The sequence below is a fragment of the Erythrolamprus reginae genome, chromosome Z (genome assembly GCF_031021105.1).
Source record: "Erythrolamprus reginae isolate rEryReg1 chromosome Z, rEryReg1.hap1, whole genome shotgun sequence".
Lineage (NCBI taxonomy): Eukaryota > Metazoa > Chordata > Lepidosauria > Squamata > Dipsadidae > Erythrolamprus > Erythrolamprus reginae.
The window spans coordinates 38,261,064-38,278,317 of NC_091963.1; the positions used below are offsets into that span (position 1 = coordinate 38,261,064).

At 39.6% G+C, this 17,254-nt stretch overlaps 1 protein-coding gene across 1 annotated transcript in view; it reads right to left on the reverse strand.

Annotated features, from left to right (window-relative positions):
- THSD7A (thrombospondin type 1 domain containing 7A) overlaps positions 1-17,254 on the reverse strand; it is a 367,936-nt gene that overhangs the window by 71,460 nt on the left and 279,222 nt on the right. Inside the window, exons 16-19 of the mRNA XM_070730018.1 lie at positions 16,077-16,212; positions 14,385-14,488; positions 2,496-2,690; positions 1,718-1,981 (exon numbers count right to left, since the gene is read on the reverse strand). Of these exons, the coding sequence (XP_070586119.1) occupies positions 1,718-1,981; positions 2,496-2,690; positions 14,385-14,488; positions 16,077-16,212 (699 nt within the window). The remainder of the gene's footprint in view (positions 1-1,717; positions 1,982-2,495; positions 2,691-14,384; positions 14,489-16,076; positions 16,213-17,254) is intronic.

Consider the following 17,254-nt stretch of genomic DNA (forward strand, 5'->3'; position numbering starts at 1 on the left):
TCCAGTGCACATGCGTGCACTGGCCAGCTGATATTCGGCCATTTTTCCCTCCAGAGGCTTCAAGGAAGCTACCCTGAAGTCCCAAAGTGCAAAAAACAGCACAACAGGCAAACTGGAAGTTCATTTGCCCATTGGGCTGTTTTTTCATCATCCCAGACTTCAGTGATACCCGTGCACATGCATGGGGCAGAGGAGATGTACACATGTACACAATATGGAGGGGGTGTGCATGCATGGTGGCAGGGAATGTGTGTGCATGTGCATGCGTGCTAGCACATGTAAACACACCATTTTGCAACGTGAACCAAAAATGGTTCGCCAACATTGGTCCAGATGATCTCACATTCTAGTTATTGAGTAGCAACTATCCAGAGCTATCTTTCTCCGATGTATAACTGTGGTAAAGTACATCATCTAAACAATATTAATTTATTGATTTGTAACATTTATAATATTTCACTGGATCATTAAAATAACGGATAAAAGAGCAATTAAATAAAACATAAAACCATCCAATTAAAAAAAAGACATCCAAACATAACAGAAAAACAAAACTCTCAACAACTTTCGATGACATAATTTTTTTTTTAAGTTTGAGGCAATAATCAGTCCTCAGGGAAGATGACAAGAGTTTATAGACATAAGTTTTTTCTTTAAATAGCACATTACTAGTCTCTTTCCTTGATTAATAACCTTTTTAAAAGAACTATATTCAGATTAGAGCCTTTGAAAAAGTTATTAAAGCATGGATAGCATAATTCCTTTTCAGGAAATTAAGATTTAAAGGAACAAAAGCAGTAGGTTTTAAAACTTGGCCTAAACATTGACTAGAAGCTAGTGCTTTGGTTCAAATATGGATATGAAGTGGTAAAATGATCTTTCCTCTATCAATAATTCGATGGCCATATTCTGAATCAGCAGACTTTTCTGAAATCTCTGACTCATGGAACACAGTGCGGTAGTCAACAGGTTGCCAAACTATGTAGCTTCTACCCAAGATTGATAAAAGGTCCTTTCAACCTTAAAAAATATCTGAACACCCAAGAGCAAGGTTGGATCAGAAGTCCACATCAGATAACAAATCTCAAAAATAGGCTGATAGATATAAGAATTTTTTAAAAGGCACACACTCCATAAACTAATAGACGAATAATGGAAATTAGTAAAAACTTGCCTTTAAAACTACAACAGAAAATTAGCAAAAACTTTGGAACAAAACTGGAATCATCTGATTCTAAAAAATACAATTTTGGAGAATGAAATGATTTTGAGACTAGTCCAAAAATGTGACATTACTAGAAAAGTAATGGATTATTACATTATTACATTGAAATCCACTGAAAGTGACAGCTAATTTAAAACTCACTTATTTCAATAGGGACCATGTACAATTTAGTCTAGCTCTAGCTCTTTATCTTCAAAACTTTCAGAGGGTATTGCTGGAATCTTAAAGCTTTAGCCTTAGGTTCTGAAGACATCATTGTCCCCCCACTCCCTGCGCCCCCGCACACTGTGTGTGTGTGTGTGTGAGAGAGAGAGAGAGAGAGAGACGATACAATCTGATCTTTGTTAGATATAAATGAATCTTTTACCTTTTAACTAATTAGATAAGAAACAGTTTAGTACCACAATGCCCATAATCTAAAATATATTAGAGCTACTATAAAATTGAATATAGAAGAAATTCTTAGAAAAGTAGCAATATTATTTTAAATACCATGACTGTTGCACCGGGATGTTTCAACAAGTCTACTGCTTTGATCATAACAAGCCATGGCTTGATAACGGTAACCTTGTCCACACTCTTTGATGTCTCCTTGAACTTTCATTCCCATAAGTATGTCTACTTTGCCTTCAGGTAATATACAGTCTGACCAATTCCCAACTGGTTGGGCATTGTATTTGTCACACTGGCAGAATTGGGTCTCAATGAGTGGATACAGTTGAGGATTCTTACATTTCTCTTTCTTCTTACTTTTTCCTGAAATAGAGAGAAAAGTATTTATGATGTTTATGCTTTCTAGCAACACTTGCTCTGATGTTATTCAACTGATTAAAGTAGCAAAATCTCACAATGACATACCTATGAACCTCAGACTTCTGCATAAGCATATAATTGCACAATGCCTCACTATTTGCACAATGCCTCACTATTTGATTCAATAGTTAAACAAAATTAACATTAAAATGTCGGAAGAAGGGATGCCTGAGGAGGAGGTTTTTTTAAAAAAATCAAGATGTCAATCACAACTATACATTCAAAGCTCCACCCTTTTTACATCTGACATTACACATGTGAAAAGAGTAGGGTTTTGATTGCATTTTTGTAACTGTCATGTTGCCTTTTTACTCTATGAACACCACTAAATTTAAGTCCCAATGCTTATAATTGATTGATGCTAAATAAAAATTATTTCCCTGTCTCTATTACCATTATTTGTACTACCAACACCACTACCAACAACAAAGATGCAGATATTTATATTAATTCTTACCAATTAGTAAACGCTTTCTTGTTCTAACTGATCCACAGTCCATACCGCAGGCAGAAAATTTTGACCAGGTTGTCAACAGACAGTCATCTTGGCAAGGAATTTGGCAGAGTTGTGTTAAGGGTGGTAAAGGCCCTGCATATTTGAGGCATTCACCAATATCAGCCTGGCTACCATCTTGTTTGCGACATGTAATAGCTGGAAGCAGGAAAGCAGAAGAAATTATAACAAACTGACAGGCCTTTTATTGGTTAGACAATGTAGTAGCTAACAATTGGCACCCACATTTGATTTAGAAGCAAGGCAATATGTTCATGAATAATATTATTTCCCCTGGGAACTCTCCACAATGGATTTATTTTCAAATATCAGGAAACACAGAATAATGCATATCTCTGATATAATTCAAATCAGCAGTTGATCCAAACAAAGTGACACAGAGATACAATACAAGTGTACTGTGAAGAAAAAAATAATACTATATATTACTCCCCACTTTACAGCATAACTTCTCTGTATAGTTAATTCTAAGAATAATAGATTTATGAAGGGGGAAAAACCCTGATTCTTTCTCCAATTCTAAATATACTGAGATGGATATGTGAAAAAAATATATATCTGGAAACAGCTCATCTTGGAAAATAAAATTGGTAGGAAAGCAGAAACAATGTATATCTGAATATTATAATGAAGTTTAGCAAAACACAAAAGATAGTTGTAGACATGAAAACAATTGAAATATCATGTCAAAGTGTTTGATAATAGAAAACATACCAATACCTTACAGAGGACAATATAGAGTTTCTTTGAAAGAGTCTATTAGAATGATATTTCATTTCATGCCACCAGCCAAGTATTATTTTTGACTAGCAATTCTACTACTTCATAAAACATTGACATTTCATTGTCTCCAGCATCTTTTCTGCAACAGAGTAAAGTCTGCATGTTTCAGTCCTATATGAAAAGGAAAAATTAAACAAAATACCCTATACTTCCTGTTTTATGGAGATTTTCTTGCTAATGTGTCATGCTGATTTAAAAAAAAAAGTTACTTTCAATAATGTACAACATGAGGTCTAGGAAGAGATTATTTTATTTTGCAAATAAGGCCTTCCAAAGAATTAAAATTCCAATTACATTCACTTAGCCAAAGCCAGGTAGTATTCAACTTATGACCATAACCGAGCCCAAAATTTCTTTTGCTAAGTGAGATATTTGTTAAGCCCTATAAGTGGCCTCATTTTACCACCTTTCTTGCCAAAGTTATTAAGTAAATCACTGCAGTTGCTAAGTTAGTAACATGCTTGTTAAGGGAATCTGGCTTTCCCATTGACTTAGCTTATCAGAAGGTCCCAAAAGATGATCAAATGATCCTAGGGAGACACTGAAACAGTCATAAATATGAGTTAGTTGCCAAGTACATATCTGAATTTTGATCGTGTGACTGTGGAGATGCTGCAATGGTCATAACTATGGGAAATGATTTAAGTCACTTTTTTCAGTGCCCTTGTAACTTTGGATGGTCACTAAATGTACTGTTGTAAATTGAGGATTACCTGTACTCTTTTGGTGAATCAGCTTATTGGTTATCTATCTTATTTTTTTTTTAAATAGCTGGGATTCGGTCTCTCTCCCAGCCAAAAGAATATAGTGTATGTGTGTGTGGGGGGGAGAAGGCTAAGTAAAAGAAGGTAGGCCCACAGGAAACTATTAGAAGCTAGTGGAACTACAAGTTTGATGAAATACAATCATCCACATGTCTTACATTGCATATATACAACAGCTAGAGCAAGACAAAGGAGAAAACACTGGTTTCTCAGACCATCTCAGCTGCAGGTAGACAATGAAATACAGGCAAAATTATTCAGGTAATATCTTCTGAAAATTTAGATTCGCCCTTAGGTATCTCAAAGCTGTGTCAGAAATAAATCAGCTCAGCTGCACAGATTATAGGGTAAAAATGCTACTAATACAAAATTGATTCGGGAACGGGGGAGTGCTCACAATGTGAGACTGCTCACACAGCTGATGGCTATCTGGCACGAAATGAATTATCATTATCATACTATATATAGGTAGCATTCCCTAATCCCCAAATATGTTTCTTATTAATGGAAAGTGTTAATGAAAAATACAAGGAAAGCTGCAGTAAGCAAAATAATAGTATCACATATAGCAGTCCATGAAAACCTTAATACACATTCTAAAACAATTTTAGTTGCACATTCTATCACTCAAGTCCACCATTTTACTTACACAGTGCAAATAGCACTTGAAACTAAAAACCTGTCTCTTATCACATTGTGTTAGGCTAATAATTAATCACTCCACTCACATTAAATGGATTACAAGCATTAACACTAAGAATCAGAAATGTGCTTATTCTGGATTAACCACAAAAAATTGTAAAATATTCCCATAAACTGTATGGACTCAATTGCCAATTATATCCAATTTAACAAACATCTAGTTCACTTAGCATACTATTCACTAGCCTGACATCTCAGGTTTCCTAAAAGAGTTATCCAAAATAAACTGCACTTCTAATTTTGCAGACAAAAGACTGATATAATTATAGCTGATAGTATTGCTTAAACTCCACCATAAGGGGACCTCGACTCATAAATTTATATTATGTGGATAATTAAATACAAAGTCTGCCCCATGTATGAAAATCATTTTTAATGAAAAAAAATCACTAAACTATTTATATTGCTTAGTCAAATGCAACCAAATTATACAAGCTAAAAAAAATGTACTGAAGTTATTAGATTGCTTTAAGGTATTTTATATTTCATACAAATTATGCATTATTTATTTATGTATATTTGTAATTGCCTGTTATCTTCAGAGACAAAACTTTCATGACCCCACTTTTTCTTTCTAAAGCACATATTTACTCTGAAAATATATGAAATACTGAAAATGCCATATTTTTCTATGAGAAGATTCTTAGCCCTGATGTTTCCACAGCATATTGTAGGCCAGTATACAATACTATACAAAATTATTAGGCAGTTGTGCAAAAATGCTGTAAATTAAGAACATTTTCAGGACTAGAAGTGTTAATAATTTGTTTTTATTCAGTAATATAATGGAAATGAACAGAAGATAAATCCAAATCAAATACTGTAAATATTTGGTGTGACCATCCTTTGTCTTCAGAACAGCATCAATTCTTACAGTTGCATAAAGCCAGGGATTTTGTAGGATTAGAGTCAGGTGTATGATTAACCAATTATACCAAGTAAGTGTTAATGATCATCAGTTTTATATGTAGGTTGAAACAAAGTCATTAACTGAAACAAACAGCTGTGTATTAGGCTTAAAACTGGGTGAGGAACAGCCAACTGTGCTACTAAGCTGAGGCTATGGAAAACTGTTTTATGTCATTTATTTATTTATTTATTATTTGGATTTGTATGCCGCCCCTCTCCGAAAACTCGGGGCGGCTCACAACAAGTGAAAAAACAATCCAATACATGATCCAATTAATTAAAATATTATAAATTTAAGAAAAACCCCTATACTAACATACACACACACAAGCATACCATATATAAATTCACCGTGCCCAGGGGAAGATGTTTAGTTTCCCCATGCCTGACGGCAAAGGTGGGTTTTCAGGAGTTTACGGAAGGCAGGAAGAGTAGGGGCAGTTCTGATCTCCGGGGGGGAGTTGGTTCCAGAGAGCCAGTGCCGCCACAGAGAAGGCTCTCCCCCTGGGGCCCGCCAACCAACATTGTTTAGTTGACGGGACCCGGAGGAGGCCCACTCTGTGGGACCTAATCGGTCGCTGGGATTCGTGCGGCAGAAGGCGGTCTCGGAGATATTCTGGTCCAGTGCCATGAAGGGCTTTAAAGGTCATAACCAACACTTTGAATTGTGACCGGAAACTGATCGGCAGCCAATGCAGACTGCGGAGTGATGGTGAAACATGGGCATACCTGGGTAGGCCCATGACTGCTCTCGCAGCTGCATTCTGCACGATCTGAAGTTTCCGAACACTTTTCAAAGGTAGCCCCATGTAGAGAGCATTACAGTAGTCGAACCTCGAGGTGATGAGGGCATGAGTGACTGTGAGCAATGAGTCCCGGTCCAGGTAGGGCCGCAACTGGTGCACCAGGCGAACCTGGGCAAACGCCCCCCTCGCCACAGCTGAAAGATGGTTCTCTAATGTGAGCTGTGGATCGAGGAGGACGCCCAAGTTGCGGACCCTCTCTGAGGGGGTCAGTAATTCCCCCCCCCCAGGGTAATGGACGGACAGATGGGATTGTCCTTGGGAGGCAAAACCCACAGCCACTCCGTCTTATCCGGGTTGAGCTTGAGTCTGTTGACACCCATCCAGGCCCCAACAGCCTCCAAGCACCGGCACATCACTTCCACCGCTTCGTTGACTGGGCATGGGGTGGAGATGTAAAGCTGGGTATCATCGGCATATTGATGATACCTCACCCCATGTCCTTGGATGATCTCACCCAGCGGTTTCATGTAGATGTTAAATAGCAAGGGGCAGAGGACCGACCCCTGAGGTACTCCACAAGGGAGAGACCTCGGAGTCGACCTCTGACCCCCCACTAACACCGACTGCAACCGGCCAGAGAGGTAGGAGGAGAACCACTGAAGCACAGTGCCTCCCACCCCCAACCCCTCCAACCGGTGCAGAAGGATACCATGGTCGATGGTATCGAAAGCCGCTGAGAGATCGAGGAGCACCAGGACAGAGGATAAACCCCTGTCCCGGGCCCGCCAGAGATCATCCATCAACGCGACCAAAGCGGTTTCCGTGCTGTAACCGGGCCTGAAGCCCGACTGCTGGGGACCTAGATAATCGGCTTCTTCCAAGGACCGCTGGAGCTGGAGTGCCACCACCTTCTCGACAACCTTCCCCATGAAGGGAAGGTTGGAGACTGGACGATAGTTGTTGAGTACAGCTGGGTCCAGGGAAGGCTTCTTGAGGAGGGGGCGCACAAGCGCTTCTTTATAGAGTGGTGGAAAAACTCCCCTCCCCAAGGAAGCATTGGTAATCTCCTGGGCCCAGCTCCGTGTCACCTCCCTGCTGGCCGAGACCAACCAGGAGGGACACGGATCCAGTAGACAGGTGGCGGAACTCACAGCTCCAATGGCCTTGTCCACTTCATCAGGTGTCACCAGATCAAACTCTTCCCAGACAGGTGGACAAGTACGTGCCCCAGTCACCTCGACTGACTCATTGTCAGTCGACTCTGTTTTACAATTGGAGTCGAGGTCGGCCCGGATCTGAGCGACTTTATCAGCGAAAAACGTGTTAAACTCCTCGGCACTACTCTGCAAGGGCTCCCCAACTCCCCCCTGGTTAAGAAGGGAGCGGGTCACCCTAAACAGAGCGGCCAGGCGGGATTCCGCTGATGCAATCAAGGCGGCATGGTACGCGCATCTTGCCGCCTTGAGCGCCACTTTGTAAGTCTTAATAAAGGCTCTTACAAGTGTTCGATCAGATTCAGACCTGCTCTTCCTCCATCGCTTCTCTAGACGTCTCTTTTGGCGTTTCAACTCCCGGAGCTCCTCGTTGAACCATGGGGCTCTACGGGGTCTAGTGCCACGGAGAGGTCGCAAAGGCGCAATCCGGTCGAGAGCCTCCGCAGCAGCCGTATTCCAGGCCTCCGCAAGAGACTCCGCCGAACTGTGGATGAGTGCCTCTGGAATAACCCCAAGCGCCGTCTGAAAGCCCTCTGGGTCCATCAGGCGTCTGGGGCGGAACATCTTCATTGGTTCCGCCTCCCTGCGGGGAAGGATTGGAGCCAGGAAGTCAAGCCGTAGTAGAAAATGGTCTGACCATGACAAAGGCACTGCTTCTAAGCCCCTTAGTCTCAGACCATTACTCAATTGCTCGGAAAGGAATACCATGTCAGGTGCGTGCCCCCCCCTCATGAGTCGGACCCCGTACTACTTGAGTCAGGTCCATGGCTGTCATGGTGGCCATGAACTCCTGTGCCAACCCAGAGGTTTCGCCGAGTGACGGCAGGTTGAAGTCCCCCAAGACAATAAGTCTGGGGAACTCCACCGCCAACCCGGCTACCTCCTCGAGTAGCACAGGCAGGGCTTTTGACACGCAGCTGGGAGGCAGGTACGTGAGAAATAAGCCCACCTGAACCCCTAAGTCCAACTTCATCAAGAGTGATTCGCAACCCGCAATTTCCGGAGCAATGAGTCCACGTAGGCAAAGGCTCTCCCTGGCTATAATAGCCACTCCTCCCCCCCTTCCCTGGGGTCGAGGTTGGTGCCATATCTGAAACCCAGCTGGGCAAATTTCAGAGAGAGGAACACCTCCCTCTGGGCCCAGCCAGGTTTCAGTGATACATGCCAGGCATAGCATACATCATGGTAAAACTGAGCAAAAGAACAAGACACAATGTAATACTCAAGGTAGGTATATTGCATCAGCAAGTTCTCTCCCAGGCAAGGATTTCAAAGCAGACTTGGTGTTTCCAAATGTGCTGTTTAAGGTCTTTTGAAGAAACATAAAGAAATGGGCAATGCTGGAAACCAAAGATGCAGCGATAGACCAAGGAACAATGCACAGATGAAAGACACATCATATTTATGTCCCTTCAATATTGGAAGATGTCCAGCAATGCCATCACACAACATAAATGGTGGAAACCAGCAGGACCCCAGGTACACCCATCTACTGCCTAGACAAGTCTGACCAGAAGAGGTCTTGATGGAAGAATTGTGCCCAAAAAGGCATACAGCCAAAATGGAAATGCTAAGTGACTCAACAATGCATGAAAATAAAGGAACTGGGGTACAGAAAAAAAATGGCAGTGTGTCTATGTATAGACACACTCACAATTATCTACACATTTATTGAAAAATGCATGATTAATGATAAATACAGAATGACTAATCTCTTGTATTTCTAAATTGATCTTTTCAAAATATCTGCATCCAGCTACCTATGAAGTTTGATTCCCCATTTCTGTGTATCATGATTTTTTTTGAAAAATAAAAACATGTTGACTACACATTTGTGGATGCCCCTCTGACTTTGTGAAACGCTTCCCTGTCTCCCACAGATGCCCAGGAGACTCATGAAAACTCATTAACTTCTAAAGTTGCTGCTATATGTAACATTATTTTATTTTATTTTTTAAAAAAATAATGAACTCTAATAGCCAGAAATTTGTTTAACATATAAAATAAAAAACAATACTATACAAGTGTCCTAAATCCAATTAATTTAGACTCACTAATCTAATCTAACATTCCCAATTACATTAAAAGTCAATAATTCAAACAACAACATACATAATATACATTGACTAGAGGACTGGAGTCTAACAGCCCCAAGCCTGGTGGCATAGATGAGTCTTCAGATTCTTGCAGAAGGCGAGGAAGCCATGGCAGTATGAATCTCTGAGGGGAGCTGATTTCAGACAGATGGAGCCCCCACAGAGAAGGCTCTTCTCTGAGGCCCCGCCAAGTAACATTGTCTAGTTGATGGGACCTGGAGAAGACCGACACTCTGGGACCTAACTGGTTGCTGGGACTCATGTGGCAGTAGGTGGTCCTGTAAATAATCTGGCCTGATGCCAGGTAGGGCTTTATAGGTCATAATCAATACTTTGAGTTACATCTGGAAATCAATCAGAAGCCAATGTAGTCCACAGAGTGCTGGAGAAACATGGGCATGCCTAAGAAGGCCCATGACCACTTGTGTAGCTGCATTTTGCACAATTTGCACTTTCCGAATACTCTTTGAAGGTAGCCCCATGTAGAGAACATTGTAGTAATCGAACCTCGAAGTGATAAGGGCATGAGTGACTGTGAGTAGAGACTCCCTGTTGAAATAGGGCCACCACTGGTGCACCAGACAAACCTGGGCAAACACCCCCCTTGCCACAGCTGAAAGATGATGTTTTAATGTGAGCTATGGATTAATGAAGACACCCAAGTTGTGGACCCTCTCTGAAGGGGCCAAAAGTTACCTCCCAGAGTGATGGACAGACAGATGGAAGTGTACTTGGGAGGCAGAACCCACAGCTACTCCGTCTTGTGTGTGTGTGTGTGTGTTTGTGTATGTGAGTATGGGCAACTGGAAGAGCAGCCGCCTGGTGTGCATGTGTATGCTGGGAAGATGATCTTCCAGTTTCTCGTGTGCATATGCGCACTGATGACCACCAGGTCTTCCAGTTTCTGGCACACATGTGCATGCAAAGATCAGATGGCATTGCGCAAGTGTGTGCCAGAAACTGGAAGGTCATCTCCATGGTATGCACATGTGCACTGGGCGGCTGCTCTTCTAATTTCCGTCACTCCTGCATGCATGAAGACCAGCCTCCTGACACATCAGAACCCGGAGGAGCAACTGGCGACCACTCTGTGTGCCACTTCCAGTACACTTGCCATAAGTTCTCCATTATTTATTTTATTTATTTATTATTTATTTGTTTGTTAAGTACATATTGGTGATGTACAAAGATATAATAATATTTATATACATGATACTAGTAAAAGAGAAACTTTAGGACATAGGATAGAAGACATGCTGGTGCACTTATGCACACCCCTTGCTGACCTCTTAGGAATTGGGAGAGGTCAACAGTGGATTACAGCCTTATACCATTGCAGACAAATGGTTGTCCAATCTCTTGCTAAAAACTTCCAGTGTTGGAGCATTCACAACTTCTGGAGGGTAGTTTTTCCACTGATTAATTGTTCTAACTGTTAGGAAATTTTTCCTTAGTTCTAAGTTGCTTCTCTTCTAGTATCCATCCATTGCTTCTTGTCCTGTCTTCAGATACTTTGGAGAATACATTGAGTCCCTCTTCTTTATGGCAACCCCTTAGATATTGTAACACTGCTATCATGTCACTTCTTTCCCATTTGAATTGTTATAGTTTTGAATACTGTTCATACTATTTCTTTCTTTTTTTCCCTGATGACGGAAAAGTACCCACTGGATTGAATTATCTTATATTCTTGTTTTTCTTTGGGTAGCAAATGTTTTTAACTCTTTCCTCTAGTTCTTACCTGCAGACCAGCGGTGGTCTACGAGCCAGAATGTTAAATTGTGCTCGCCGCCGCAGCTCGCAAGTTCTTGCAGGACCAGCGCGATTTTGCTGCTGCACCTGTGAAGGTAGCAAAATTGTGCATGGAGCCATAGGTAAAACCTTGCTGAAACACGGGTGCAATTTTGCTACCTCCACAGGTGCACCAGAAAAATTGTGCTGGTCCTGTAAGAACTTACAAGTCGCGATGGCAAGCGCAATGTAGCCTTCCGGCTCATAGCCCATCGCTGCTGCAGACCTACATTCTTACAATTGGATGAATTGTGATCTATGATTATAATACAGGCATATCAAGAAAAGTATTTTGCCCAAGTTGGAACAAAATTGCCATCCATACTTTTCTAATAGCATGTCTAGACAAATAATTCCAGATAAATCATCTTTATGTTCTAATCTCTCTTGTACGATCATATCAAACTGAGTCACAATTATTTTTTATTTTTTGCCATTGGAGATTCTTCAGCAAACTGTTGAGATTTTGAAGATCAGGAATGTGAAAAAGCAATATCAAATACCTAATGTATAGACATTGCCTAGTTTCAGCTGTGAGTTTCAAACTAATTTTAGAGCTAATTCGTAAGGATATATGCAGATTTAGTTACTTAAAATGTAGAAGAGTTTAGCAAAACATTTTGAATGAGGCCAGAATTTTAAGAATTTAGTCAGGATTTTGCATTTTTCATTTTCCGCTATATATTTTGATGGTACCTTGGGGCATGTTTTATTTATTTTCTCAAAGTTACTGGTGCTATTAACACAATATGTGAATTGGTGTACATTGTGTTAAGTACAGTGTTCCCTCGATTTCCGCGGGTTCGAACTTCGTGAAAAGTCTATACCACGTTTTTTCAAAACTATTAATTAAAAAAATACTTTGCGGTTTTCCCCCCATACCACGGTTTTTCCCGCCCGATGACATCATATGTCATCACCAAACTTTTGTCCGCCTTTAATAAATATTTTTTTAATAAACTTTAATAAATAACCCTGGTGAGTAATAATCTAAATGGTTGCTAAGGGAATGGGAAATTGCAATTTAGGGGTTTAAAGTGTTAAGTGATGGCTTGTGATACTGTTCATAGCCAAAAATAGTGTATTTACTTCCGCATCTCTACTTCGCGGAAATTCGACTTCCGCAGGCGGTCTCGGAATGCATCCCCCGCGAAAATCGAGGGAACACTGTACATATCAAGTAAGGAGCTGAGAAGAGAGAATTAGAGGGAACCTGAAAATGTTTTCACTGAAATAACTGAAAGAAATATGGCTTCCAATTAAAGTTTTGGCACATTCATTTATATTGGTGTGATTTGAAACAAAAGCACAATTATGCAAGACAGATCGAGTCAGAGTGCTCTTGACGGATGACTCCTTCTGTTAATTTTCTTATTCACTCCTGAACTCACCCAGCTCAGCATGATTTAAAAAAGAAAGCTGAAAATACAAACCTGTTGCTTTAATTATAATAGCAACATGGGCATTTATTCAAATTACAACTGGGAACTGACAAGGGAAAGCTTCTTCCATGCTTTCACTTAATTTTTGCCACCTTCATTTAATTTTTAATTAACCCAGGAAAAACAGCACCCAAGCTAAATGAAAAAAAAAAATAACTCTCAAGCATATGCATATTTGAACCATTCCCTTCTGATGCAGCTAAAGTTGGTATCCAATCTGGCACATAAGGGCAAAGGCCAAGACTGAAGCCAAAAATATTTCTGTTTCTGCTTTACTATTCATTTATTAATTTCATGACAGACATTTCCCCACCCCGGAAGAAAAGCCAAGGACCAAGTGGTTGGATGCCTCTACATACAGCTTAGAGCAGAAGAGTGCAATGCTGAGCTATTCAGAGCTTACCACCAAACTCCAGCTTTGAATGTGAAAGAAGGGGGAAATTACTAAAACCCTTGTGGAGTAATCATATTAGCTGTGTTTAATTAATGTAATTTGTTTTAATTAAAATGCAAATTAAATCAAATCAAATTGAGTTGTTATTCTGGACCCAGTTTTCTCTTGGCTTACTGTCTAGAGTGCAGCCCTAGTATATTAGTTAAAAGCCACTCACACCTCTTGTCCTGGAAAATGATGTGCTACCTGGTCTGGTGGGATTCTCGGAAAGTGAAAATGGAAACTTCAGCGGTAACAGCAGCAGTAACAGCATAATCTAGTGTTACTCAGCAATGAACGGAATGCTACTTATATTGTAATTGATTCTTGCTGCTGCTTAGCTGTTCACTTACTGGAAAGATTTCCAAACAGATAATAAAGAGGGGATTCTGTTTAGACCTCCACGATTTATATTCTAAATCTGGGATTGTTTGTGTACTATCATTAGAATCATTACAATAACAGAGTCATAAGGGATTTTGGAGGTCTTCTAGTCCACACCCCTGCTTAGGCAGCAAACCCTATATCATTTCAAATAGTTATCCAAACACTTCTTTAAAAGTTCCAGTGTTGGAGCATTTATAACTTCTGGAGGCAAGTTGTTCCACAGTTGTTCCTTAGTTCTAGATTGCTTTTCTCCTTGATAAATTTCCATCCTCCTTGTCCTGCTGTCAGGTGCTTTGGAGAATACCTTGACTCCCTCTTCTTTGTGGCAACCCCTTAGATATTGGAACACTGCTATCACCCCAGTCCTTCTTTTCATCAGACTAGACATATCCAGTCCCAGCAACCATTCTTTATGTGTATATATTGAATAACAGAACACCTCAAACTACAAGCAAAGATTCAATGGACCATGAATAGATGAAGAGGGAAAAATCTTCATGAAAGTGTAAATACAACAGTGACCTCAATATGATGAATATCATGAATCAGTTTTAGTGTTTCTAACCTCTTGCTTGTAGACCTGGACCACATGTCTCTTGGGCACCTGGGCTGTCTTGCCGAACATACCATGGTACGAGTTGGCACCGGCGCCATTTGTGTGTCTTCCATCTGCAACAAAACAAAAACAATCCAAAATGTCTATGTGAACACAGGTCACAGTATTTGGTGTGCTTATTTACAATAAATCTAACAAAATGTCAACCTCAAACTGATCCTTGCTGGTGCTGAAAAATAGGATCATGCCAGATTAATAGTTGGATGGTAAAGAAAATTTAAAAATAACAATCATCGTCATCATTCAGAAGAAAGCAATAGCAAACTATTATTTTTTCAGCAAGAAAACTATATAAACATGCCTATCACAGCAAGAGAGTCTAAAGATTCTTAAATGTAGACAGAATTATAATTACGTGACTTTCCATTTCACTCCAAGTTTTGCTGTTTACTTACACTGAAATTAAAGTTAAGTCTGTTACCTTTACCCTGATTATCTTCATATATTTTTTAAAAAAGTGGTTGAATAGCATTTTTTTATAGGTAGCAACTAGATCATGGGTTTCAAACTTGGACTGTCACATTGCTGTCATGTAATGTTTTGTAACATTTTCCCCCTTCGTGGCGCTGGGGTGGGACTGGCCTGCAAGAGACGCATCTAGCCTGTGGGTTGCCAATTTGACACCCTTGAACTAGATGGTTACTTGCATTTAGAACTTTTCAGTCTAATCTATAACTCTGGGTTTGCCTGATCATCTTCAATTCAAGCAGACATCATCTAAAACTTTAATTAGCTTTCTGAAGCTAACCCTTTTTCCAATGCTAGATATTTATTTGTTTGTTTGTTTGTTTGTTTATTTATTTGACTTCTATGCTGCTCAATCGTGTAGGACTCAGGGTGGCTTACAACAGTACAAATACAATACAAAATAAAAAGAAGTCAAATATTCTAAGCCACCCTGAGTCCTCAGAGTGGGATGGCATATCAATCAATCAATCAATCAAACAAACAAACAAACAAATAAACAAACAGATAGACAGACAAACAAACAGACAAACAAACAAACAAACAAACAAATAAATATATCAGTGATAAACTATAAAAACCCCAATTATAAAACTCATACTAAAACTATAAACCCCAATTATAAAACCCAGAAATTCAATATCAGATAACATACATACCAATCAAACATGACTCGACTGTGCCGGATGTTAAAATTTAGTGCTTGCAGGCCTGCTGGCAAGGCAAGGTTAACAGCCTTCCAGAAGGTCAATAGAGTGGGAGCAGTACAGAAATTGGGGGGAATTTTGGTTCTATAGAGCCAAGGCAGCTACAGAGAAGGCCCTCTCTCTCATTCCCACCAACCTACATTGCTTAGTCAATGGGATCTGGAGAAGGCTGACTCTGTGCAATCTTACTGGTGTCTGGGAGGTATGTGGCAGGAGGCGATCTTGTAAATAGTCCCGTAAATATTTACATATTTGATTGGCTTTGTATAGTTTCATAAATAAAGGAAAATGGCAAACTGCTATCAAGGTATAGACCCCCCCCCCTACAAAAAACCCCTTCCTTCCTTGCATGTAAAATGGGTCATATCCAAAACATTTAAGAGTGATTATTGGCCTCTCTAAAAGGTTATTAGTTCTGTGTTGTAGAGTAAGGCAGGACAAAATTTTTAGTTAAAAAATAAAGTGTCACCTAAAAAACATGCAGGCAGGAGGAGGATCACAGTCTTTTTCTTCATATAAGGTCTCTGGGCAGTCACGACCCCCGTTTGCAGGGAGTTGCAAGATGACTCGATGTCGAGATTGTTTTGTCACAGTAACAACCGACCCTATGAACAAACATACAAAATCCATTTTACTTCTCTTTTTATTGGACCACTGCACTGAAATTTGAGAAATTAGAAAGACATTGTGTAAAACAGCTCTACTAGTTGCCGAATCCTTTAGAATGTATTTTAAATATATTTGAAGAACCATAACTAAAGCAAACATCTTTTAACTACTTAAAACAAACTATAAATAAATGATGTGATTGCACATTGTCATAGTTTATATCTGAATATTTTATAAAGTTCTCACATTTATTTTCAAAGTGATTTTCTATATATAGTCAGTTTAGCCATAATTTTAATGATAGTTTATTTCGGAAGCTTGCATCTTACGTTTAATATATCATTCTCTTGATTTATATTGCCTGACTCTTAACAAAATCATTCTTATTGCTGATCAAGAATTAAAAAGATCGAAGTTTATTTCACCATTTAATTGTGAAGCTTTCTGAATGAAACTATCACAATCTTTCATATTTACCCATGAAATGGAATACTAAAGGTAATATAGGTGAGGAGGAAGAGACTTCTATGCATTTCCTTGTGTTCTTGAATGAAAGATGAGATATGAATGCAATTCATAAATAAATCATCTTGTTTAATAGAAATGCCAATCTTGACATCCAGCAGTTGCTCATTATTGTCATGTTTACATTGAGGTGCAAATGCAATAAATCTTGATGCTAAAAAGAAGTGACTTCGATATTGCAATTAAAGAAATACCAAAGCATTTTCCAACCTATGCATTACTCTATACACATTGGAATCACAAATCTAGTTTTCATTCCATACATTATTTTTATCATATTAAATATTTTAGGAACTTATTTAAAGCCTAGTGTTTCCAAATTCTCTTTGATTTCAGTTATGGGTTTAATCTGTCTAATCCTTTATTAGTTGGTAAATACTTTAATTAGCAACCAGAGTGGCTGTAAAAGTAACCCTGTATTGATTGCATGTTTTACACAACATGGAGCGCAGGCTGTGAACTAAACAGGGTATCTTTTCAATACAACAAGGACAGGACTTCAGCAAAGAGGAG